The sequence below is a fragment of the Misgurnus anguillicaudatus genome, chromosome 24, assembly GCF_027580225.2.
Source record: "Misgurnus anguillicaudatus chromosome 24, ASM2758022v2, whole genome shotgun sequence".
In the NCBI taxonomy this organism is placed as follows: domain Eukaryota; kingdom Metazoa; phylum Chordata; class Actinopteri; order Cypriniformes; family Cobitidae; genus Misgurnus; species Misgurnus anguillicaudatus.
In genome coordinates, this window is record NC_073360.2 from 42,325,573 (window position 1) to 42,353,403 (window position 27,831).

At 38.6% G+C, this 27,831-nt stretch overlaps 1 protein-coding gene and 1 long non-coding RNA gene across 4 annotated transcripts; one reads left to right on the forward strand and one right to left on the reverse strand.

Annotated features, from left to right (window-relative positions):
- On the reverse strand, window positions 1-27,810 carry LOC141361389 (uncharacterized). The gene is made up of 3 exons (XM_073862507.1): window positions 27,566-27,810; window positions 26,731-27,177; window positions 1-5,457 (listed from the first exon to the last, which is right to left on the reverse strand). The coding sequence occupies exons 2-3, from the start codon at window positions 26,900-26,902 to the stop codon at window positions 3,785-3,787; spliced, it is 1,845 nt and encodes a 614-aa protein (XP_073718608.1). The 5' UTR covers window positions 26,903-27,177; window positions 27,566-27,810; the 3' UTR covers window positions 1-3,784.
- LOC129444252 (uncharacterized) lies at window positions 12,652-19,687 on the forward strand. Of its 3 annotated transcripts, XR_012367684.1 has the most exons (7): window positions 12,652-12,925; window positions 13,367-13,528; window positions 14,544-14,620; window positions 17,152-17,212; window positions 17,308-17,449; window positions 17,662-17,787; window positions 18,792-19,687. It is a non-coding gene; the product is annotated as an uncharacterized lncRNA (long non-coding RNA). The 3 variants fall into 3 exon arrangements; XR_012367683.1 differs by lacking the exon at window positions 12,652-12,925 and having other exon boundaries at window positions 13,092-13,528; XR_012367685.1 differs by lacking the exons at window positions 12,652-12,925; window positions 14,544-14,620 and having other exon boundaries at window positions 13,095-13,528; window positions 18,792-19,686.
- Window positions 27,811-27,831: the final 21 nt, after the last annotated feature.

The following is a 27,831-nucleotide window of genomic DNA, read 5'->3' on the forward strand; positions in this document are numbered from 1 at the left end:
ACATGATCTAACTAATAATAGAAAATCTCTGACCACTATGCCATGTCTGTGATTCAATAGTGTTTCACCTAATGAAGGCTGTGCTTCACCTGTGTCATTCTGTGGGTCAGTGTTAAATCATGCCTGTGCTTCATGGGTGTCATTCTGTGGGCCAGGTCAGATGCACATGCCTATCAGAGACTGCAGGCAGGGGTAACTTCTGTCCCTCAGTAATTATTATTATGATAGGCATCATGTGTTTCTATTTGTTATACCCATTTACTGTAACATTGCCACATTGTCACTTAAGTAACATTGGTTAAGATTCAATAATGACAATGTATTTGCACACACATTTATTATAACTTTAGATTAATCTCAAATTATATAGTAAGTGAAAGATGAGGTTATTTATGAATTGACAAAATTGATATGGAAATGTACTTTATTGTTAACATTAATTAACTGATGGAATTGTGTTTCATACATCCACTGATATTTGGAGATATATTAAAAATGAACATAATTAAATGTATAGTATTTAGTCCAAACACAAATATGAATCAATTTTTATTAGTAATGGACATAATTAAATTTATAGTAATTAGTACAATCACAAATATCAATCAATGTTATTAAAAAAATAGTTTCTTTAAAAAAAATTCATATCACACATTTTTTAAGACAGCAATAAATATTCGCGACTGTAAATGTAATAAAATAAAATAAACGCTTTAACATTGTAATATTATGCAAAATATATGCTTCCACGCCCGCTGTACGCTCATCATAAGTACACGCATGCGCAGACATCATCCGGAGCCTCGTTTTATTAACTAAAATGAACTTACTCTGCAACATAACCTGCTCCGGAGCAGGTTATCTTCAGAGAGTCAGTTGCTATGGTTACTTACATAACCCGAAAGTTACCTCTGTTTTTGGAACCGAAAGCAGAGGTTATCCGCTTACTTACTCCTAAACTTACCCGGGTAAGCCACATAACCAGCTTTCTGGAATACACCCCAGAACAGGTAATCAAGGTCTAAAGAGTTACAAGAAACCTTCAGACAGGTGAGGTTTAATCAGGGTTGGAGCTAAAAACTGCAGGGCTCCGGCTCTCCAGGACCGACGTTCGCCACCCCTGCTATATACAAATACAGTAGCAAAACTGTTTCTATTCTATCATCCCTGGTAGGTTGTTATTTTCTATTTTTATCATATAACTTCTGTTTTAAGATTATGAATTCTACAGTTTCATTTTCTCCCGTAAAATAAACACATTTTTTTAAAGGAACTGAAAATAATATTTTAAATTATTCTCTCTTGAATGTGCAAATTAAAAGTGCAGTTGAATTTTAAAGCCTTTATTTTCATCTGTAAAGATACCTACAATGACATTCTTCTTTTTTATTACCACATTACATTCAACTGTGATTGTTATTAAAATACTAATAATAAAGTAAAAAGAAACCTGTTATACAATTTATGGTATCTGTGTAGTGAAAGTGTGACAAACTTGTCAAGTATGCAGCATATACTTAAATAATAGCATATCCTCTCAGCAGTCTTTACTCCTCTCTACAAGCTCTTGCAGTTCATTTCTATTGTGCTAACACATCACACTGTGCATCTGGTCAAGATGATCTCTATGCAATAACAGGTCCTTTAACTTTTTCTAGAACTCTTCATTCAACATTCTGGAGTATATGCAAATTATAAAAACTTAAGCAGCAACTTTTCCAATTTCCAATATTTATGTAATTCTCAAAACTTTTGGCCACGACTGTACACAATACAAATGATTTCTCATTCAAATTATTACTCTACCAGGCCATCAGAGCCGCACTGATTTGCGAGTCAGGTTGGGTCAGCTCACTTAACTTTGGCTTGGTTAGCTTTTCCATCGAGTTAGTATTACTTCAGAGTGGGAGGGATTATAGGCATGTCCTTATATTTGCGCTGCCTACTGCTGTGACATCATACAAGTGAGAGCATTGTTGTACATTCCCATACATTCATTTATTTCTCAGTCTGCCACAAAACTAAAATTGATCACCAAAATAGATGTTTGCACATCGCGTTTAACACTACCTCTGTGTCACATGAAAGTTTCTGTACAAAAACCTGTGGCATCAGTTAACGCGCTCCGCTAATCCTCATAAGTTGCATTTAAGCATACGTGCGCATCCCGAATGTGCCGCCAAAAAACTGCAAGTCTGAAAAAAAAACTGTTAAGGTGTTTTTGATCCTCAACCTGTAGATGTATTTCATCGCTAAAGGGAATTTGGGAACTTGTAGCAGAGCACAGATAACAACATGTTTGCTCGAGACACCGCAAGCTAGCACTAATGTAAAGCTAATCTTTTACATTATAGCAATTACACTGATAGTGACGATTCTCTCAGACCAATCAGTGATCTACAGTGTTTTCATGTCACGTTTGGTCTCAGCTCAGGTCGCTTGGAACCCCAACCGAGGTAGGCCTAAAAAAAGTATCAGGTACTATGTACTTCACTCAGTGGAAAAGCTCCCAAAAGAAAACTGACACCAAACCGTGAGGTACTATGCAACGGAAAAGCGCCATAAAAAATGCAGGATAGGTTAAGAAAAGTAGACGATCCACCATGGCAAACAAAGTTTAAAAGAAACAAGAAAAAAACAAAGACCAGGAATCAAACATTAGGGCAGGGTCCTCAAACCCTGGTCCTGGAGGGCCACTGTCCCGCAGAGCCCAGCCCCAACCCCAATCAAACACACCTGAAAAATTGAATTAAAGTTTTCAGGATTACTTGGAAATTTAATTCAGGTGTGTTTGATTAGGGCTGGAACCAAACTCTGCAGGACAGCGGCCCCCCAGGCCCCAGGGTTCCCCATTCCTGCATTAGGTTGACGAAAATGCTCCACAGCTTTCTGTTCTTGAAATAAGTAAAAATAAAAAGAAGAAAAAACAATAGTGTGTGCACAAATGCTGTCTATTGCATTGTGTAAGCTCACTCACATTATCAAAACCAAACCAAACCATGCCCCAGCGCGATTGTCACCCCTCCCTACTTCCCCAAGTGCACGCGGTTACACTGTACTTTTATCGATCCGAGTCCGGGCACGCTTTCCTCATTAAGATGCGATTGTTTAGAAAAAAGCAGGAAGTAAAGCGCTCTCTTAACACTGGAATCCACCGTAATGATAAGTCTGTGTTTTTTATTTGGAGTCGTTTGGTGCGCGATAACAGACAGCCCTCTCACATGTCATCATATTGCTTAGTTGATCTGTCACGTGTGCAGCTCGGACATTCACGTAACCCCGCTGCTCGCATCAAAAGGTTTTTACGGAGGCAGATGAAGGTGAGTGGTCGCGCAGCTGACGTCTTCACCTTTTGAATCGCGCTCAGGCGCGATTGCGCTCACACCACAGACTTCTGCGCCTGAGCCCAAGTGAACCGCGCTCCGGCCCACCTCTGCACCTTAATCAAACACACCTACCTGTGATTTTCTAGTGCTCATGAAGACATTGATTAGCTTGCAGGTGTGTTTGATTAAGGTTGGAGCTAAACTCTGCAGGGCACCGGCTCTCCAGGGTTGGTAGTGAAGAACACTGCACTAGTCAAACAAACCAGGCTTTGGGGGTCAAACGCGCCCGAGCGCGGTTTGGTTTGGATAGTGTGAGTGCGCCCTAATTGTTTGTAGTGGGGTGTTCTGTCTCAATATTTTCTCACACATGCACTGTTGAATGCGTATTGTACGCATACGGTCATTTTCTCCTGATGACAAAATGACTTCATGCAGACCTCCCTAGTATACCTTCAGCTTTAAGATTTCTCACCAGTATGAACTCTCTGATGGGCTTGTAAGTGACTTGACTGAGCAAACGTCTTGTCACACTGAGAGCATTTGAAAGGTTTTTCACCTGTGTGAAGTCTCTGGTGCCTTAGTAATGAAGACCCTTGACTAAAACTCTTCCCACAGACACTACAGTGATAAGGTTTCTCTCCAGTATGAACCCTCTGATGGTATCTTAAGTTACTTGAACAAGTAAACATCTTGTCACACTGAGAGCATTTGAAAGGTTTTTCACCTGTATGAACTCTCTTGTGCTTTAGTAATGAAGACCCTTGACTAAAACTCTTCCCACAGACACTACAGTGATGAGGTTTCTCTCCAGTATGAATTCTCTCATGGGGTTTTAAGGAACTTGACTGAGCAAACGTCATGTCACACTGAGAGCATTTGTAAGGTTTTTCACCTGTATGAATTCTCTTGTGATTTAGTAATGAAGCCCGTTGACTAAAACTCTTCCCACAAACATTACAGTGATGAGGTTTCTCTCCAGTATGAACTCTTTGATGAACTATGACTTGAGATGAACTAGAGAAGCTCTTTCCACAGTGAGAGCAGACGTAAGGTTTCTCTCCAGTATGAACTCTCTGATGGACTTTGCAGTCACCTGAATAAGCAAATGTCATGTCACACTGGGAGCATTTGTAAGGTTTTTCACCTGTATGAAGTCTCTTGTGACATAGTAATGTAGTTTGATGACTAAAACTCTTCCCACATACACTACATTGATAAGGTTTCTCTCCAGTATGAACTCTTTGATGAACTCTGAATTTAGATAAACTACTGAAGCTCTTTCTACAGTGAGCGCAGACGTAAGGTTTCTCTCCAGTGTGAATTCTCTGATGGACTCTGAAGTGACCTGAATAAGCAAATGTCATGTCACACTGGGAGCATTTGTAAGGTTTTTCACCTGTATGAATCCTATTGTGACATAGTAATGTAGTTTTTTGACTAAAACTCTTCCCACAAACATTACAGTGATAAGGTTTTTCTCCAGTATGAACTCTCTCATGGATTATCAGCTGATATTTATGACCATAACGTTTATCACAGTGTGAACACTGATAGAGTTTCTCTTTAATGTGAGTATTCTGGTGTTTTTTGAAAGAGCGTGAATCCCTAAAGGTTTTTCCACATTCACTGCACTGATATGGTCTCTCATTGGTGTGTAAAAGCACATGTCTCTTCAGACCACGTTTACAGCTAAATCTCTTCTCACAACGAGGACACTCGTAAGGTTTTTCACCTGTATGAACTCTCTGATGAACTTTAAGATATTGTTTGGTTCTGAAGTAATTTCCATATTCAGTGCAGTTGAAAGGCTTTTCATCACTGTGTGTCCTCATGTGAACATTTAGTTTAGAGGAAGAGACACAAATCCTCCCACACTGCTCACAGTGAAACTGCTTCTTCTTCTTCTCTCTGTGGTCTTCTGAATGAAGTTTCTTCTCTTGTAAGGTAGTAAAGCTGATCTCAGATCTGGTGAAGAGTTTCTCTTCTGTGTGTTTTCTCTCATGTCTCTCTAAAAGTCTCTGTGAGCTGAATGTCTTTCCACAGGTGATGCAGGAAAGAGTTTGTGCTGCCAGTCGCTCTTTTGATGTTGAGGACGTTATTTCTATTTCCAAAGATGAATCACTCTTCACATCTGAAAGAAACATGAAACTATTAAATTGTCTTTTCACTCTTAATTACACAAAGAAGGATGAAGAATTCAGATTCTGTATTTTTTTCTAGATTCACACATATAGACAGAAGACAGGTGTCAGTCCTGTTATTACAGCTGGGTCATTGCACATTAGGCTTGTTGCGATAGTCGGTGAAACGGTGATTACCGGTGCTTCAGCCTCTAACCGGTTAGATCACTTGCCCACTGCGACACCGTCTTTCACCGTCGTTTTTATATTTTCTTGTAATTAAATCATTTAGTTTCGTTAAAGAGTGCAAACACTTACAACTGAATGTGTCTGCTGCCTGAATTCAGCGGAGAGTATCGGCTGCGGGTGTCAAATTTAATTTATCCCTGTCAGACTGCGGCGAGCAGAAGATGGCAGAAGCCGCGTGCTTACTCGTTTTTGTTATAAGATACATATATGATGTTTAATATAAGCGAGATTGTTTTGTTGTTGTGTTTTTCATTAAGAATAATAATAAACCCATCATTCAAGCAGCGCTTTATGGAGGAATAGCCAGGTGCACTACTTGGGACTTGCAGGTTTCTGTCAGAAGTACCTGCGCACATTTACTCAAGCACTTAAACCAGCTGTTGCACTCGCATTTGCACGCAAATGCATACGCGATTTAACTCAGCCTACGCAAGCGCCGGATTTAAACAACAGTTGCATCTAATTCAAAACTGAAAGTAAAATGTGCACTTCTGTGCATTTATAAGCCCCTCCCACCCGGTGAAACCGGTATCACCGGGTTTGTCACGCACTGATTAACCGGTGGGAAAATTCTGTCACCGCAACAACCCTATTGCACATCAAATAAACCAACATTTGTAAACATATCCAGCAATTGTTTTTTTATCATTTTTGTTAATATTTTATTAAAATAGAGACAACTAGTTCAATTCAATTCAATTTTATTTATATAGCGCTTTTCACAATTTGGTAATTGTATCAAAGCAGCTTTACATAATAGATGCAGTGAAAAGCACAGAAGATCGACAGATAGCACAACGTAATACACGATAGCACAAGCAGCTAAATTTGCTGCGGCTATAAATCAACATTATAAGCAAACGTATTACTAATGTAACGTATAGAAGTTAAGGCCAAAAAGGCTGCCTCCCCGGGTTGAAAAACCCCCTAGGAGAAAAAACCCCCGGATTTTAAGCCGGGGAAGTAAAAAAAAGTCCTAGGAGGAAAAAACCCTTGGGAGATATATATATATATATATATATATATATATATATATATATATATATATATATATATATATATATATATATATATATATATATATATATATATATATATATATGTACACATTGAAACGGAAGGAGATTAAGCGGAGATTAAGCGGGTTCTGCCGGTGGTTTGTTTTTACATCAATCAAAAGCTTCTAACACCCTATTGTCTTTAAAATGACTTTAAAATCGATCGAAAACCACTAAAATATATATTTGTTCTCTGATATTTAAGTTAATAAATGAAGAAAGAAAGTAAAGAAATCTGTAAAATAATGTTTGTCTCTGAGGTAAAATTAAACGACCATGAGTGACAAGAGTTCGCAAGCGCGTTCTGGAGGAGCGTAGCAGAGAAGCGCGTGCTGCAGCAGTGGAGCGCACACATCAGACTTGCGCACTTATAAAGGAATACATGGATTTAAAGATGTTTTCACATAATTTCCTCAAAAAAATCGGATGGATAGCAGCAGTAGTGAACACACACAGAGCAGTGGGCATTCACTGCGCTGCCATAGGGGCTTTACCATCCATTATTAAAGTGTATTCGTTATATCTTAAAAAACCTACAGGGAACCTTCTGGGAACGTTTTCTTTAGGTTATTATAAATATAACCTGCAGGGAACGTTCTGGGAACGTTCTCTCTAGGTTATTAAAAATATAACCTACAGGGAACGTTCCCAGAACGTTCTTAGTTGGTTCCAAAAAAATAACCAAATGGGAACCATAAGGGAATGTTAGGGGAACGTTATGTGTTTGCTGGGAGGTTCGTCGTCTTGGTATTCTGGATCAGACTCTGGCTCGAACATATAAGGGAGAATCCTGCGGGCTAGCATGTTTCAATATACCGTAGCTGGTTTTCAAAACAATTCCATGCGTGTAGTGATGTTGAAAGTTAGGTTACGTTGCAAAACTGTCATCCAATCATGGCACTGGGCGTTACCTTCCTAGTCTTCGACGTGGCCCGCCCATCTAATCCGACTGTTTCTCAAGACTGCCTCAGAACCACGGTAAAAAACAGCTTATTACTTATTAACTGTGATGTTTTTAAATTTAAAAACAACGCAAAACACATAAGTAGACATCAAACAACGTCATAAAACAATAAAATCGACCAATTCACGACCCCTTTAAGAAGTAGCTCACCTACTTTTAAGTCTGTTCTGAGGTTGCTACTAGAGTTCCCAACGGGTCGGGCCGGCCCGACAAACCCGACGGGACCTGCGGATTCGGGTCAAAAATATAAGCAAATGAGTCAGGTCGGGTCGGACGTCGGGCTTAATCTTTTACGCTCAGTGAAAAAAATTATTAATCATCACCTCTGTTCACTGTAAAGAAAGTCTGGTCTGGCTGCTGCAACGTGCATCACAGAAAGGGGCGGGGATAGCAAAAAGCTCCGGGACGGATCAGCAACGGATCCAGACCGGAGCTGCCAGCTTCAGAGCGGATCCGCCCCGGAGCTTATTGCTATCACTGTGTGCACACCTGTTGCCTGGACTCCTGGAGAAGAAGAGATGGAGAAAAGTAAACTTGCCGCAGGTAAATTCACCGTTGCTACTACACGAGGAGAAGCCGCTGGCTGGGTACATGTTTGAGTTCTTTTTATTTATTATTGTGTGATTTTTATTTAAGGCATATTTATATAGCCTATATTTAAATTTATTGTTTCAGTTGTTTGTATTGTTAAAAGGCGTGAACATTAAAGCTTGCCTTGATTTGAATTCCCATCTGCTGGTCATGATAATAGCCAACGTGTATGAGAAAAAAAATGATGTCGGCGGCGTCAGGCCGCGGATCGGACAGATAATTCACGTCGATGTGTCGGGTTACATCGGGTCCGGGCTTTAAAAGCCACGGGCCGGGTCGGGTTGTAATTTTCAGGCCCGTTGAGAACTCTAGTTGCTACACATAATTTGTTTATACTCTGTTCTGTGTCTTATGAACAGATATTAAAGCGAGTTAATACAAACATACAAATTTGTGCTTATTCCCTCACCCAATGAGAATCGTAAGCAACATCGATAATGGAATCGGAATCGTTAAAGTCTTATCAATTCCCATCCCTATGTGTTCCTGTTGTCAGCATTCACTCTCTAGGCCGAGAAGGAAATCCTGTGTAAAGAGAACACGCGCTGGTGCTGGCGGTGACCACCTTTTCTATGCATGCCCGCTTGTAACTCCTGATCCCTTTTTCCCCCACCTGGTGGTGGCGAGGTAACGATAACAAGTAAAAGTCCAGTGTGTCCTTCTGTATACTCACCGTATGCCCAAAGCTAAGAGCCAGCGTATTACCCTAGTATACTCACCTGTACGCCCGGAGCCAAGAGTCCAGAGTACTTAAATGCCCCCCCCCCCCCTCTGCTATGAGAACTCACGGGATGAAGGCCAAAGGACTGAGACCTTTTTTAGTATTTAATTTCCCCCTAAATGTTGTTTTTAATATTTAATAAAACTTGTCACATTTTATTTTACTTGTTTGTCTGGTCATTGGGGTGTTTTGGGACCTCCTCGGGTGGGAACAGAAGGAGGAGCGTGACCCGCGACAGGGGCGGTCTGCTCTCACCTGTAACATCTGCATTGCTCAGGAGTGATTTTGGCCCATTCTTCCACACAAATGGTCTTAAAATCTTGAAGGTTACTTGGGACTATTTTGTGAACTTTGATCTTCAGTTCTCTTCATAGATTTGCTATGGGATTTAGGTCAGGTGATTGACTGGGCCATTCAATCAACTTGATTTTCTTTCTTTGAAACTACTTCATTGTTTCCTTGGCCTTGCGTTCATTTTATCAGCTAACTTGATATAACTTACTATATAAGCCAAAATAAACCAGCGAGGTCCTGTACTGATTTGCCCGAGTAACTTAAGTACATTATAAGATTGATAATAAGTGTACAATTTCACTGTCCTCAGATTTAATCAAGTATGCTGTAATGTATTTACTGTAAAGAGGGATGCATGACTGAAGAAATGTAGTGCACTTAATGTGAGATAGTGCTGTTACGTCTACTACATGTGTTTTCAATTAATCTTTCAAATGAACAACGTCCTGTTTTTAATATGCATTATCATATTTCTGTACATTTTAAACACTTTTTGGGTAGTTTCAGTTTTCTAGGTGTTGGGTTAAAACTGCTGGGTTATTATGTTGGGTTGTTTGAAGAGGCTCATGTGCTTCGCGCCCTGGATGTTGAATGTGCTCAGCAACGGTCGTCGTGAGGACAGAGTCACTGGAAGCAGTTGTTTCAAAGTAAGTTTTTATGTTTTTTGTGAACATTTCATGAATATAAACAAGATTATAACATTTTGCGAGACAGCAACTTGTTAATTTATACAGACTAAGATGAAAGGTGTAATTTAGAGGAATGACGACTGTTACCTCAGATCGCCATTTACACAAATTAACTCGAATAATCGTTCTAAGATGTTTGATATGGCATATTAATAAAATTAATAAAATCAATGTTACAAAATCCCCATCATACGGTTGATTACGTTAACTCATGACAATTTCTGTGATTACGTTAACTCGTGACAATTTCTGTAAGCCTTTAACAAAGCGAGTCAAAACCGGAACCGAGTCGACCTCCGCAACCCCACTTCGGCTTTTTGTGTCACACACGCCCATAGTTTTCCCTTTCCCAGCTTAACAAGCGATAGCGACGCTGTTAAATTAAATTTAGCGACAAACGAGTTGCTTTCTTGTCATTCGATATGTAAAGACTATGGAGAGCCGGATGTGACTAAATTATAAATAAATAAATACATAAATAAATATACGAGGAAATGTAAAAAAACAAAAATACAGAAATAAATACATAAATATATATACAAGGAAATGTAAAAAAACAAAAATAAATAAGTATTTATACCTGTATTTCTGCATTTATGTGTAATTTTATTTTTGTCCACATTTATTTATTTATTTATTTATTTATTTATGCATTTATTTATTTTCACTTTTATTTATTTTCACATTTATTTATGTATATATGTATTTATGTCTACATTTATTTATTTTTACATTTATTTATTTATATATTTATTTATTTCCACATTTATTTATTCCTACATTTATTTATTTATTCATTTGTTCGTCTGTATGCTAATGAGGGGGGCGTGTTTCACCTCAGACTTAGCAATCGATCTCTGAGTGGCAGTGCTGAAGCTTTGAGGCCACAGTGACACCTGCTGGTCTGACCAAGCGAACGAAGTTACACAGGGAGTGAATGACTTACAGATGGGCCAAAACCTTGTCACGTTTTAAATAATTTTTTATCACCATAACTGTTTGTATGTAGGGTCACTACACAGGGCATACGGGTACATACTGTACTCATGACATGGCCGTAAACCGCCGTTCGTGATTTCTAAAATGTCTTGGCACAAATCAACACCAAATGCACGTCATCAACAGATCTGATGACAGACCCCCGGAAGCGGACACCCGAACACGGAAGCGCGTGAAATTATGCACTATTAATCACATTTAATGTAAATGCGCTGGGTGGGGGCTGATCAGAGCTTGAGGCTCGTCCACAAGCAGCCCAGAACGCGGAGAGAAACCAGCGCACGCAAGCATACTGATCAATGCCTCGTTTGAAATGCGGTAGCAAAAGACTTTACATTGGCGTTTGCTAATTTTGCAATGCACAACATGTGACAGCTCGAATCACACGCCATCAAGCGGAACCAGCTGCTCGGGACCAAATCCAACAAAGGGCGATCGCGCAAACGCAGCGAGACACGCATCCAACGCCATGCAGGCGATCCAAAATCAAATCATGGCGAGGCAACGCGCGACCGCAGCGGCTCATGTCCTTTCATTTCAAACCCTCAGATTTTGAGTTCACAGATTTTTTTAAATGAAACGTCCAAAAGACAACGCCGACAGCGACAGAAACAAGCCCCTCCATTGCGGCCACATTTCTCCATATAAATAGATTTCAAAGTTCCAAACCACATATGCACCACCACACATATACATAGCTTATGTCAAGACACAAAGCCACCTCGCGGCATACACTACAATACACAGCCCCTCTTCGCAATGCCAATGCACAGGAAACCCCGGTCGGAAAAAAACAACAAAACCACCACAGAAATTCCCAATGGGCTTCACCAAAATACCAACAGAAATCACCAGCCTTCACCATCATGCCTTGGGACACACTCCACCAGGATTCAATGGCCCCACCAACAGAACCCAACACACACCAGCACAGACCAAGAGAGACCCACAGAGACCATTAGAGTTTCCAATAGTCCAATAAAATTCCCATTAAAACCAATAAATCCAATAGAATTTCTGTGATGGTCTATTGTTTTTTAGCAGGGAGTGCAATTATAACATAACATGAGATTAATGCTTTAATTATAATAACATTTAAAATACAGAAATGATGGAATCAATGGTACGTTTAATGTAAACTAAAACAGCCAGAAGGTGGCGGCAAGTCGCTGTCTCGGCGGGTGGGTTCGATCGATTCGGCCGATTCATTTGGATTCTGATTTAGTCAATAACACCACCACATGTTGCTTGCAGGCTGCATTGGTAGTTGTTAGGCTATAGGTTATTGTCAAATATGTTATTATCTGGAAATAACATATTCTTCCAAAACAAAGTCACTGCAACCAATCTCACCAAATATGACACATACCAAATTTGGTGTATAATTAAAACCTCTCATAAAACGTTCACAACACAATTCTGTATGTTTTGTTACTGATTGGAGCATTGAGATCTCTGGACGACAGCAATAACCTTATTTTTGACAAAAGGACTTTTTTGTTTTGCCTGTGGATTTTAATTAGCCCATCCCCAAGCACATTCCAACCCATTTTGCCAGCACTGGTTATATGTGGGCTTAGCCCCAAATAAGGGCGTGTGATTAATATATAATGAATACACTCTAAAAAATCCGGGGTTATTTTTTCTACCCAAATGTTGGGTTAAGCCATTTGGGTAATTTTTTTGGGTTATTTTCTCAGTCTTGGGTAGTTTTTTGGGTAGTTTTATGTAACCCCACCACTGGGTTATTTTCTGGGTAATTTTCACTGAGAGTGGAATCAATACACCCCCTCCCCCTCCCGGACTCAACAACCCAGCTCATTGGGTCAAATCAACCAGGCGCAGATTCAGGTGCAGCACAGGCTGACTGAATTTGAGGTGGATGCAACGCACACTAATATTTGGAGAAATAAGGTTCGTATCAACATATTTATTCATATAACATATTTTTTAAACCTATTTATACACGTATCATAATATCGAGGGCTATATAAAGACGTAAGTGCCATTACATTCAGTTTTACATGGCATTAAATACGCCGCCAGCTTCGTTCATTTAGGTTGGCTTGTTTGATAGGCCCGTTGGATAGTAAATACGTTTTCTACTGTTTTTGTTTAATGTTTTAAACGTCCCCTTTGGACAAAGCCTTAAGCTTCTTCTTAACTAACGTTATATGACGACATTTACGTTACTTCAAATCCCAGTTAACTGTTAACTTAAAACGAGATTAATGTAAGTTAAAGTAAATGCATTCTTTGCATTTTCAGATTATTAAAACGAGATTTTAGACAATTACAGCCCGTAACAAATCTCTGGTAATTAATTTCTGAAAACCATTTTTTGTACACGAACAGTTAAAGCAGCCCATCCCCCGCTGTACATCAGTGCAGCGGCTGGGTCAAAACAACCCCTTTCATGGATCATCTGTCGCGGGGATTTTGGATCGTCAGAAGGAGAAATACAGCAGGACTTTACAAGCAGACATTCTTCAGCGGTTCTTTTCTGGTGAAATAAAGGTCTGTATGTGTCTTTGTATCATTTAATCGATACCTATTGGCAAAAGTGTTGTCCAAACGAGGGCATTTCATTAACGTTACGTTTAGTCAACAACATCAGTCGAGTGCTTGAAATAACTTTTTGTGAGCAGATGCGCGTTTTTACCACAGAACGGGGTAACGTTGGACAATATATTTAATATGGTAATAATGGCGATTAACATTGGACTATAATTATACTTTATTATTATGAGTATAGACCGTTTCATCGGACGCACGGGTGTCGCGGGTACGCGTCTGGCGTTTACTTCCGGTTTAATGGTCTGACTAGTGCCTCAGATGAATTCTGGAACAAATTACCTCGTCAAAAATAACAAATGTTTTGGTTTCCTAAAGGCAGGGGGAGACGGCGATCATGACCATGTGAAGGGAGGTTTGATAGCCGATTTGTAGTTAACAATGTATACATTATAGTACACATGTTACTTAGCAAAGTTAGCTCAGTGTAGTTTTTATACACTTTAGCTATGAAATAAGAACTGAGGTAATTTACTTGTTGTTTATTTTGCTTGGTATCAGAAATAAACTACTCTAAAAAGACTTTGTTTTTATTTATTCTTAGCGGAGTTTACCGGAAGTTGTTTATAAATGACAGGATTCAACTAACTTTAAAATGTCCATTAAAGCCTAATCACACTCTGTGACATTCAAATCTGCCTCCGTGCTTATCCAGCGAAAGCAGTTTTCGTGTAACGTAACGTATGAAACAAACATTCAGATATATGTTATTCCGGAAGTACTGGAATAAATCTTTATAGTTCAGATATAAACACTGCTGTCTACGAAAACGATCAAAAGAGTTTAAATTGTCTTTTCGACAGTGACAATGCTTCAAATATAGTTTCTCTTAAGTGCAACATTAATGCCAGCAGGTGGTGAACAAGTAAATTAAAGGTGGGGTGCATGATCTCTGAAAGCCAATGTTGACATTTGAAATCACCTAAACAAATGAATAAGTATGATTGGTCTATTACAGGGGTGGTGAATGTCGGTCGTGGAGAGCCGCAGTCCTGCAGAGTTTAGCTCCAGCTCTAATCAAACACACCTGAACAGGTAATCAAGGTCTAAAGAGTTACTAGAAACCTTCAGACGGGTGAGGTTTAGGCTCTGTTTACACGTACAGTATTGTTCAAAATAATAGCAGTACAATGTGACTAACCAGAATAATCAAGGTTTTTAGTATATTTTTTATTGCTACGTGGCAAACAAGTTACCAGTAGGTTCAGTAGATTCTCAGAAAACAAACAAGACCCAGCATTCATGATATGCACGCTGTTAAGGCTGTGCAATTGGGCAATTAGTTGAAAGGGGTGTGTTCAAAAAAATAGCAGTGTCTACCTTTGACTGTACAAACTCAAAACTATTTTGTACAAACATTTTTTTTCTGGGATTTAGCAATCCTGTGAATCACTAAACTAATATTTAGTTGTATGACCACAGTTTTTTAAAACTGCTTGACATCTGTGTGGCATGGAGTCAACCAACTTGTGGCACCTCTCAGCTGTTATTCCACTCCATGATTCTTTAACAACATTCCACAAATCATTCACATTTCTTGGTTTTGCTTCAGAAACAGCATTTTTGATATCACCCCACAAGTTCTCAATTGGATTAAGGTCTGGAGATTGGGCTGGCCACTCCATAACATTAATTTTGTTGGTTTGGAAGCAAGACTTTGCCCGTTTACTAGTGTGTTTTGGGTCATTGTCTTGTTGAAACAACCATTTCAAGGGCATGTCCTCTTCAGCATAGGGCAACATGACCTCTTCAAGTATTTTAACATATGCAAACTGATCCATGATCCCTGGTATGCGATAAATAGGCCCAACACCATAGTAGGAGAAACATGCCCATATCATGATGCTTGCACCTCCATGCTTCACTGTCTTCACTGTGTACTGTGGCTTGAATTCAGAGTTTGGGGGTCGTCTCACAAACTGCCTGTGGCCCTTGGACCCAAAAATAACAATTTTACTCTCATCAGTCCACAAAATGTTCCTCCATTTCTCTTTAGGCCAGTTGATGTGTTCTTTGGCAAATTGTAACCTCTTCTGCACATGCCTTTTTTTTAACAGAGGGACTTTGCGGGGGATTCTTGAAAATAGATTAGCTTCACACAGACGTCTTCTAACTGTCACAGTACTTACAGGTAACTCCAGACTGTCTTTGATCATCCTGGAGGTGATCATTGGCTGAGCCTTTGCCATTCTGGTTATTCTTCTATCCATTTTGATGGTTGTCTTCCGTTTTCTTCCACGTCTCTCTGGTTTTGCTCTCCATTTTAAGGCATTGGAGATCATTTTAGCTGAACAGCCTATCATTTTTTGCACCTCTTTATAGGTTTTCCCCTCTCCAATCAACTTTTTAATCAAAGTACGCTGTTCTTCTGAACAATGTCTTGAACGACCCATTTTCCTCAGCTTTCAAATGCATGTTCAACAAGTGTTGGCTTCATCCTTAAATAGGGGCCACCTGATTCACACCTGTTTCTTCACAAAATTGATGACCTCAGTGATTGAATGCCACACTGCTGTTTTTTTGAACACACCCCTTTCAACTAATTCAACTAGTTGCCCAGTTGCACAGCCTTGGGAGCGGGCGTGTCGTGGGTGCTGGGTCTCATTTGTTTTCTGAGAATCTACTGAACCTACTGGTAACTTGTTTGCCACGTAGCAATAAAAAATATACTAAAAACCTTGATTATTCTGGTAAGTCACATTGTACTGCTATTATTTTGAACAATACTGTACATGGTTATTTTTAAAAACTGAGAGATTTACCTTCGTTTGTGCCCCTCGTTTACACGCAAACGGAGAACTCGCCTCTGAAACCGATTGTTTCTTAAAACTCCGGCCAGAGTGGAGATCTTGACAAACAGATGTTTAAGCAGGCAACGTCACAGAGTATGCGCCAGAGCTTGCACCTACGTCAAAAGTGTGACCTATGTTTACATGTGACTGCTACTCTGAACGCTTCCAAGATCACATTTATGTTCGTGCAAACTCGTTTTGTGTGTTTGTATTTTCAGATACAGCTGCTCCATTATGTCGAGGAGCAGAGACGAGTGCTCGGAGGTCAGAAATTTTACGTGTGTTTGACTTCATGCGGCGTTGCAAGAACCGACAGACGAATGATGTCAAAGTACCGCGAGAGCGATTTGAAATTAGACCTCTACGTGTGATTCCTCAACTTGCTCTCGCGGTACTTTGACGTCATCGATCACCTACTGCAACAACTCCTCCCTCCAACATGAAGAACCAGTTTTCGTCACCACCAGCGCTGCCGGTGATTGGCTTATGTGGGCTTGAGCTTCTCTTGACGGCATATATGCACGCGTACGTGTAAATAAACACTTTTCTGAAAACTGACATGTGTGCACGATATTATTTTTGAAACCGGAGAGGTTGAAATGTCCGTTTGAAAATAGCCGCCCACGTGTAAACATAGCCTTAATCAGGGTTGGAGCAAAAAACTGCAGGGCTGTGGCTCTCCAGGACTAATGTTCGCCACCCCGGTCTATTATCTATATTGATAGAAAAAAAATGCATCACTTACAGCTAAAAGTTTGTGTTTTTCTGTTTTAGGTGGTCTGAGTTTCCATGAGTTTCCTAGGCTAACTACCCCAGGCTAACTACCCCAGGCATGGTATGTTAATATTTTGTCCTTATCATGTGGTAACAAGCGTTTTATTTAGTCTTTTAGTATTTTAGAAGTTGTTTTTTTGTTATTTTTGCATTTAGATTGCACAAGACTTTTACACATTACACCAGGATGCAGCTCCAAAACTCTTCGAGAAATGGCTCTCTTGATATACCGATAGGATCTTGCATTTTTCTAAACCAGAAGCAAAGCTTCCATGTTCAGTTGAGGAGATGACACAAGGTAAAGTTTCTCAACTATTTTGATATTATGGGCCAGATTTACTAATAGCAATTTAATAAAGACACCCACTGATAAATTAATGAAGAAAATTTTTGACAATAATTGCTGTTGGGAGATTTAGCACTTTCTCCACTCATCTTCATTTATTTGAAATGCCAGACAGTTAACCGACATTATCTGAACATATTGCTTTTCAATTTCTGCTGCTACAGATGCAAAGGGATATCTTGCATTAAAGCTGCTCCCTGTTTTGCTTCCACCTCCACCCTTCAAAACTGCCAGAAAAAGTCTGGCCCAGCATTGATGATGGCAAAAAAGCTTTCATTAACATTCAGCCTGTAAGTACAAAACAAGAAATTTACTTTAATACTTTATTTACCAGGTATTTAAATAAACTACCATTCAAAAGTTTGGGACATTTATGGCGCTTTTCCATTGCATAGAACCCCACGGTTTAGTTTAGTTTGGGTCGGGTCAGCTCACCTCACTTTGGCGTGGTTAGCTTTTCCGTTGAGTTTAGTATCACTTCACAGTGGGAGGGATTATAGGCGTGTCGTTATATTTGCGCTGCCTACTGCTGTGACATCATACAAGTGAGAGGAGAGCATCGTTGTACATTCCCATACATTTATTTATTTCTCAGTCTGCCACAAAATTAAAATTGACCACCACAAATAGATGTTTGCACATCGCGTTTATCACTACCTCTGTCTGTATCACATGACAGTTTCTGTTCAAACACCCGAGGCGTCAGCCGACGGCGCTCCGCTGAGCCTCACTGAAGTTGCATTTAAGCATATAATGCTGACGTGCTCATCGCGAATGTTCCGCCACAAACTGCAAGTCTGGAAAAAACTGTTATGGTGTCCCTGATACTCAACCTGTGGATGTTTTTCATCGCAAAAAGGGAGTTTGGGAACTTATACCAGAGCACAGATGACAACATGTTTGCTCGAGACAGCGCAAGCTAGCACTAAAGGTAAAGCTAACAGCGATGACGCTGTTAGTGACGTTTCTTTCAGACCAATCAGTGATCTACAGTGTTTTCACGTCACGTTTGGTATCAGCTCGGGTCGCTTGGAACCCCAAACGAGGTGGTACGAAAAAAAGTATCGGGTACCACGTACTGCACCTAATGGAAAAGCTCCCAAAAGTAAGCTGACCCGACCCAAACTAAACCAAACCGTGGGGTACTATGCAATGGAAAAGCGCCATATGTTAATAGTGGCTGTCTTAAAGTGGGCAAGATCAAGGTGTAATAACTCCCAAACCCATCACCCATACCCACACCCTGACACCCCCCAAGTTTCACCTTAACTCATTTGCATTGTGTGTCCTTTAGGTTGGAACAAATATGATGGAGTACCTCCAGCAGGCTGAAGCATCAGGACTTTACCCTTATTTCCTGTCACTTGAAAATGGACACATGAGTCCCAGGCATTCGTCATCCTTGGAGGAGAAACTTTGGACAAGGCACTTAGATTGGGGTAGTAGAAGCACTGCATTCTTGCAAGTAAATGACAAGAGGTTTTTTGAATAGACTGGGTTTCAGGTACAAGAGTTATCATTTTAGGGTTTTTTTACAGACTTAAAGGTGCTCTAAGCGAATCTGTGTGACGTTACTTTTTGTTGATGTTTGAACTGTTTTCAAACAAACGGAGCGTAGCTAACTCCTTCCCTCCCTTCCGTGCTTTCATGAACGCGCCCAACCCTCACCCCCAAATGCTTCTTGTTGTTAATTGGCTGGAACACTTTGTTATCCTTTCTGGTAGTAGGTTTGGCCACTTTATTTTTATTGCAGTTTGTGGAGCCTAGGCTGTCTACAGAGATCACGTTTTTTACAGTTTAATCAGCGGACAGGCAGCCAGCAGATAGTGAGGAGATGTTTGCTGTATGTAACAAAAAATGTTTTATGGTCTAAACGCGTGAATTCGCTTAGAGCACCTTTAAGGAAGATTATAAAACGGTTAGTTCCAATCCTTGATTCTGATTGGTCAATAGGTGTGCTTTATTCACAATAAAACACTGCTATGACCGCTTCACCCAACAGTTTTGTTTAATATCACTGCGCCCTTAGCAACACATAAATATATAATGAGACAAAGTTTGAGAACAGTTTGTTGTTTTTATTTGAGCTTTCATGTTGTTGTTCGCAGTCAGGGACTATTTTTTCTAGCGGAAGGAATGCTTTTATTGATTTAACTTCATGAAAGTTGCACTAATATTTTTTTTTACTTTAATATTGTGGCCGTGCACAGACATTTTGAGGGGCAGTGGCCCAAACCAAAAAGGGGGCACGGGGGGCACAATTTATATGGTTTTAACAATATGATGTGTTATAGATTAGTATCAAATAATATAAGTGATTATAATGGAAAATAGACTTTATAACAAGATTGAGAGTGTGACAAAACTTCTTAATATTCTATATGATTTACATGCTGAAGCTTTGAATCCATGTTTGCAATTTTGAACAGTTTTTGCAGCCTCCCTTCCAAATCTGAATTTTTTTTAAAAAACATTTTTATTTTTTTTGTCGACAAAGTGTGCCAAAAACAGCAAATTTGATGTTATTTATATTAAATCTCATCGGGTACTCATTAGACAATCACTGTAATTCTAAAAATGTTTGCTAAGTTGTTAGCACTTTAAGAAGACAGAGAGCAAATCATCCACAGAAATACAAAAACATAGGAAAGCAGAGAGAACTCATCCATATTTTTATTTTTGCTGCTCGTTTTCTCTTGATCTCGAGATAACAAAAGTTGTTTTCTCGCTATCCAGACATAATAATCCAAATGCCATAATGTAATTTCCTGTCCATAATATTTCATTTATTTTGAAGTGGACTGCTGCATATGGAGTCTTCGCCGTTACCACGCGAAGCTAATTGTCGATAGACTTAATAAATAAATAAAGTTTGATGTTCGTGAATTTAGGGACCATCTCTAAAGTGCACTGTACACGTTTCTATCTTCAATAATATTTAACAGTTTATTTGAATAAATATAAAACATCTAAAAAAGTGTGCATTATAGTTGACAACCAGAAACATTTTACAGTTGGTTTTGTGACTGTTTGTTGACTTTAAGTTATTCCATTTTAATGCTGTTTAAAGTAGAAACGTATATGGAGTACTTTAAAGACGGTCCCTAAATTCACTGCGCTATCAAATGCTCAATTATTGGCAAATCTGTTTCATCTTGAGCGAATCCCTGATCTAAGTAAAATCTCATTTGTTCATCCATGCTAATTTGCTAAATATGCTTTTGCTGTCTAAAAATTATGTTCTATTGAGTACACGTATGCTTTAATCACATTAAGAATACAACTTTTGTTATGTCGAGATCACGAGAAAACAAGCTGCTGTTTTCTCGAGATAACGAGAAAATTAAGTAGTGATCACTAGAACACAAGCAAGCAAAAATAGATATAGAACACGACCTCTCTCGGCTTCAAACTACCAAATTACTAATTGAGCATTACAACTGAGGTAATGTAATGAATCTACCTGTTAATACAACAAACTGTCGTCTTCACCCTTCAAAGAGTGGACACAGAATGTGAGAGATGCTGCGGAGCGGGCGGGAAGTCACGAAGTGGATTACCAGAAACAGTGGATCTTTAGACGAGCGGTAACAGAACACTTTGACTGGGGTTGGCGAGAGGGGCACCTCAGCCGATTAGGGCAGAAGGGCAGTTGCTCTAGCCACCGGGCCACCCCCCTGTGCACGGCCCTGGCTGAAGGGGTTGCAGGCACTCCGCTTCGTGTTGTGCCTAACAACGCCCTTCAGCCGTTACTTATTCACGATACAGCACAGCCTCTCGTACCTTATTGCTTACGTATTACTTGATGAATATTAATGACATGTTTATGAAATGTTACACTGGCAAAATGCTGTATTTCATAGTTTTTTTGTGTGTGTTCATAATGTAGACTAAAACAATACTGCTTTGTAACAAACAGTTGTTCTTAAAGGTATTTAATGAATTTCATGATTTTTTTTAAATGTTAAAACATATAGAGGCGGTTTCACAGACAAGGATAAGACTAGTCCTAGACTAAAGTAAATGTAAGAGCTGTCCAAACTGAAAACTACTTGCACTGACATATCTTAAAATACACCAGTGCCCTTTGTTTTCCCTCAAAATGCACACAAGTAATGTTTTTATTAAGATATGTTTGTTCAAACTTGTTATATTTCCTAATTAATAACTAAGGACTAGTCCTGGCTTAAGCCAATCCCTGTCCGGGAAACCACTCCTTACACTTTTGCAATTAGAGGCAGAAATTGTTTAAAATTGTTTAAAAATGGAATTTTATTTATTGTATTTATAGTTTTGTATGATCTCCTGAATTTTTGATTGAGCTATTGTGTACAAAGTGTACGTTACACACATTGTATTTGTTACATTACACAAAGTGTAATATGCTTAAAAATATTAATGAAAAATAAAGTTAATACAATGTTGACCTGTTTGTTTATCTTGTGGTTTTTAATTTTTAAATGATAATTTTAAAAGGAATAAAAATAACCCTATATACATTTTTAACCCATTTATGAAGTCAAATTAACCCATCATTTTAGTAAAAAATAACCCAAGTTTTGGGTAGAAAAAACAACCCATTGGCTGGGTTAAAATTATTAACCCAACTTCTTGGGTTAATTTAACCCCATATGGGTTCTGTCCTATATTTACCCAGCAGTTAGGTTAAAAAGAACCCAATTTGGGTTGTTTTTAACCAATTGTTTTTTAGTGTGTACTATAACTGGATCTTATACTAACCTTATTGCAGTATTCAACTGTATTAAAAATATTGGTATACCATCTGTGTTCATTTATTTTTATGTACAAGGCTCCCTTTATTATATTCTGTGCAAATGTGCATGACTGTATGAACATAAAAGGACCAAACATTATATATGTTCATACAGTCATGCACATTTGCACAGAATATAATAAAGGGAGCCTTGTACATAAAAACAAATGAACACAGATGGTACACCAATATTTTTAATATTTTTTGTCAAAAATAAGGCCACTGCTGTCGTCCAGAGATCTCAACGCTCCAATTAGTAATAAAACATATAGAATTGTGTTGTGAACGTTTTATGAGAGGTTTTAATTATACACCAAATTTGGTATGTGTCATATTTGGTGAGATTGGTTGCAGTGACTTTGTTTTGGAAGAATATGTTATTTCCAGATAATAACATATTTGACAATAACCTATAGCCTAACAACTACCAATGCAGCCTGCAAGCAACATGTGGTGGTGTTATTGACTGAATCAGAATTCAAATGAATCGGCTGAATTGATCGAACTTACTCGTTGAGACAGCGACTTGCCGCCACCTTCTGGCTGTTTTGGTTTGCATTGAACGTGCCATTGGTTCCATCATTTCTGTATTTTGAATGTTGTTATAGTTGGAGCATTGATCTCATGTTATGTTGTAGTTGCACTCCCTGCTGGGAAACGGTGGACCATCGCAGAAATTCTGTTGGATTTGTTGGTTTTAATGGGAATTTTGTTGGTCTGTTGGAGGCTCTGGTGGTCTCTGTGGGTCTCTCTTGGTCTGTGCTGGTGTGTGTTGGGTTCTGTTGGTGGGGCCATTGAATCCTGGTGGAGTGTGTCCCAAGGCATGATGGTAGAAGCTAATGATTTCTATTGGTGTTTTAATGAAAACCATTAGGAATTTCTGTGATGGTTTTGTTGTTTTTTTCCGACCGGGGTTTCCTATGCATTGGCGTTGCGAAGAGGGGCTATGTATTGTAGTGTGTGCCGCGGGATGGCTTTGTGTCTTGACATAAGCTATATATATATATGGTGATGCATATGTGGTTTAAAACTTTAAAATCTATTTATATGGAGAAATATAACCGCAATAGAAAGGCTTGTTTCTGTCGCTGTCAACGTTATCTTTTGGACGTTTCATTTAAAAAAATCTGTGAACTCAAAATCTGAGGGTTTGAAATGAAAGGACATGAGCCGCTGCAGTCACGCGTTACCTCGCCATGATTTGATTTTGGATCACCTGCATGGCGTTAGATGCGTGTCTCGCTGCGTTTGCGCGATCACCCTTTGTTAGATTTAATCCCGAACAGCTGATTCCACTTGATGACGTGTGATTCGAACTGTCACATGTTGTGCATTGCAAAATTAGCAAACGCCAATGTAAAGTCTTTTGCTACCGCATTTCAAACGAGGCATTGATCAGTATGCTTGCGTGCGCTGGTTTCTCTCCGCGTTCTGGGCTGCTTGTGGACGAGCCTCAAGCTCTGATCAGCCCCCACCCAGCGCATTTACATTAAATGTGATTAATAGTGCATAATTTCACGCGCTTCCATGTTCAGGTGTCCACTTCCAAGGGTCTGTCATCAGATCTATTGATGACGTGCATTTGATATTGATTTGTGCCAAGACATTTTAGAAATCACGAACGGATGGCGGTTTACGGCCATGTCATGAGTACAGTATGTACCCGTATGCCCTGTGTAGTGACCCTACATACAAACAGTTATGGTGATAAAAAATTATTTAAAACGTGACAAGGTTTGGGCCCATCTGTAAGTCATTCACTCCCTGTGTAACTTCGTTCGCTTGATCAGACCAGCAGGTGTCACTGTGGCCTCAAAGCTTCAGCACTGCCACTCAGAGATCGATTGCTAAGTCTGAGGTGAAACACGCCCCCCTCATTAGCATACAGACGAACAAATGAATAAATAAATAAATGTAGGAATAAATAAATGTGGAAATAAATAAATATATAAATAAATAAATGTAAAAATAAATAAATGTAGACATAAATACATATATACATAAATAAATGTGAAAATAAATAAAAGTGAAAATAAATAAATGCATAAATAAATAAATAAATAAATAAATAAATGTGGACAAAAATAAAATTATACATAAATGCAGAAATACAGGTATAAATACTTATTTATTTTTGTTTTTTTACATTTCCTTGTATATATATTTATGTATTTATTTCTGTATTTTTGTTTTTTTACATTTCCTCGTATATTTATTTATGTATTTATTTATTTATAATTTAGTCACATCCGGCTCTCCATAAAGACAGACCGCGAGGCGCGAGCACATGTACCGGCGGCGGAGGATCACGGAGCTGGCGTTTACTCTGTCACTGAGGCAGGGACAGGCAGTACTCAATTCACCGTCAGAACGGCAGGTAAGTTAACGCATCGATAAATGAAAACGAAACAGCGTTTGCAAGAACCGGTGTCTTATATGTATATTGCATGTTCCTCTCTTTTAAAATGAAACAATAATTTAAGTGTTTGGAGATGAACTTGAACGTATTTGTCACCAAGACGGAGGCTGCGTGGAAGTGACTATCGGTTAATAAACATGTATATGTGTTATATGAAATTAGATGTGTTATTGAGTCGTATTTAGTTACTATTTTATATTCATTTCATAATATTTTTGGGTTGTCTTCTGTGATTTCAAATGTATATTGACCAACCCTCTGATCTGTGGCTGATACTGTAACAGAGATGTTATGTTTTTAGCAGAGATTAGATGTGATGTTGTTTTCCAATTCTTTTTTTAGAGTGTGCAGAGTTTTTATGTCCATCCATTGATGAGGCTAGCAAGACCTTCATACAACTTCAGCCAGTAAGTATAACATTTAATAATTCCTATTTAAAATGTATTGGAAATGTCTTAATTATCTGCTACATTTTAGTACTGCTGCACTTTATAGTCTTTATTATATTCTTTATAGTCAGATCATCCTATTTGTCAGTTTGTGTGGTTTGCGGCCTTTGCTGTTGGCACAACCAGTTAAAGGAGTTTAACACCAAAGTCTTATGCAAACCGATGACAGGCCAAACTAAATTAAATTTTAGTCAAAAGACTATGACAATGTTTAATCTGTGTTTGTTCTGCCAGGTCAAAATTTTGAGGTGTTTGATTTCTTTTCTATATAAGGAAATAAAACCTCATAAATAAACTTTCTTAGTTTTCACTGCCCAGACCTACAATGTCTCTTTGTGTTGAGGACTAGTGCATCTTTGAGCCAACATTCAGTACGAGTAAAAATACTTGAGTACTTTTAAATTGGGTTACTTTAATACTTTTACTCAAGTCATATTTAAATTGGTGACTTGTAACTTGTAGTGGAGTAATTTTTAGACTAATGAATAGGTACTTTTACTCAAGTATGGCTTTCAGCTACTCTTTACACCTCTGCCACACACACACACAAACGCATGGCTACCACAGAGAGCATTTTTATAAAATTTGGCAAAAAAATCAACCACAAATGTTGAAAAAAGATATAAAGGGGTGTGACCTAATGCATGCACATGTACACTCTCTCTCTCTCTCTCACACACACACACACACGCACACGCACACACACGCTCTCTCTCTCTGCCTCTCACACATTCTCTCAAGCACACATGCTGGCTCTCTCTCTCTCTCTCTCTCTCTCTCTCTCTCTCTCTCTCTCTCACACACACTGTCACCCACACACACACACACACACACACACACACACACACACACACACACACTCACACACACACACACTCACTCAGTCAAATTTCTGTGGCATTTTGTAAAAACAGACATTTCAAAATGCATCAAAACTATAAAAAAAGTGACTATTTGAAATAATATTTATTTTTTAATATCCTTTCTAATGTTTATATAAGCATAAATTTACAAAATGTATCACAAAAGTAATGATTTGAGCAGTTCTCCATATCCAGGAAAATGAATGGGTCTCTATGGGAATCTGACGGTCAAAATGATTTAATTCCTACACTGTAATTCTTTTATGTTTTTTTCTAAAAACCAATGCCTGAATTACACACCTCACACCTATATCAATATCTAAAAACAATTTAAATCAAATAGATAAAAAAATGTATATTTTTCAGGCAAGCCAATGGTGTAGTTGAGGATTTTAGTGGTAAACAGGTACAAAAGTACTTCAAATCTCTCAAAACACAGCTTTATTGTATAGATGAGAAACTAAACAAAAAAAATATATATTATTTGTTTTATTGAAAATTTATATTTTTCTTACAATTATGCTTTCAATTTTGCGGTCATATAGACCCCAAGGGCCAGAAGTGTAAACAGAAAACGAGGAGCGTTTGAGGGTTAAATATATCCTAAACTCCTTAAAAATTTGAGTACTTAATTTTTTTTTTGGTCTTTTAATTAGTGAATTTGTGACTGAAACACAAAACAGGTGTTACACATGAGTAAAAATACAACAATAATTGAAGAGACATACCTGATGGAATAAGATCATCATCTTCATCAGTGCGATCTTTCTCTTCTGTGTGTTCCGTTTTGATTTCTGTGGGTTCAGTTTTGATTTCTGTGGGTTCAGTTTTGATTTCTGTGGGTTCAGTTTTAATCTTCATCATGAGGTTCGTGCAGTCGATGAGTTTAACTGAACACATCTTCAGTTTGGTCTGCAGGATCTGCTGCTGTTCTCCAGCGTTACAGACAGAATCCAGAGACTCTGTGGAGGTTTGATCCTCCTGTAAGCTCTGTTTACTGTCACACACTGTAGCAAACCTCACTACATTTTAATAACAGCTGATTGAGGCGGCCAAATATGGACCAGATTCCGGTTAGAGAATCAGGAGAGGAGGAAAGTCTTTAGAATGAGACATTTATTGATGGTCCAACATCTGTGTATGCTGCTCATATCAATGTAATGTAATGTAATGGTCTACAAACAAACAAAGAACATAATTACAAATAATCACCATCAGATTAATATTACCCAACAAAATATAAACCATAACACCAAATGGTATTATCAGTAGAAATATATAAACACAAATATGTGTAACTGAAATATTCATGAGATAATATGCTCAACAATACCATAAAAGGACACGTAATGGGTGCTTGTATTAATAATTAGATAACTAAACATGTTTGTGACCGTTACATGTAGCGCTAGCATTACAATAATGAATTAGCATAAACATTGCGGCAAAATTGCGGCCGCTAATAACCGATTATACTGAACAGCGCGATCAATATAAACATTACAATTAACATAATCTGGATATAATATAACATGTAATAGCATACAACTCTCTTTAACTTACTTGTATTATATGTACACATTACAGAACGTTAACAGCAGCATATACAAAGATTGACAGCCGTCTTCACCAGCGTGCAACACTCAAAAACGTTCCCTCTAGGAAACATCTAAAGAACATTAGTTCCCAGTTACTTTCTGACACACACTGTAGTGTCCTGCATCATCTCAACACTTAAATACACAAAGACAAGACTCTGTTTACACTCAATGAAACACGCAAAAGAGAAAAACACTGAGGATACACAAACAAACTGTCAGTACCCGATC

Coding starts and splice junctions, on each gene's coding strand:
- LOC141361389 (XM_073862507.1), bottom strand. CDS start 26,902: ATGTGTTCAGTTAAACTCATCGACTGCACGAACCTCATGATGAAGATT. Junction 5,458..26,730: donor TGATGATCTTATTCCATCAG/GTATGTCTCTTC, acceptor TGTTTCTTTCAG/ATGTGAAGAGTGATTCATCT.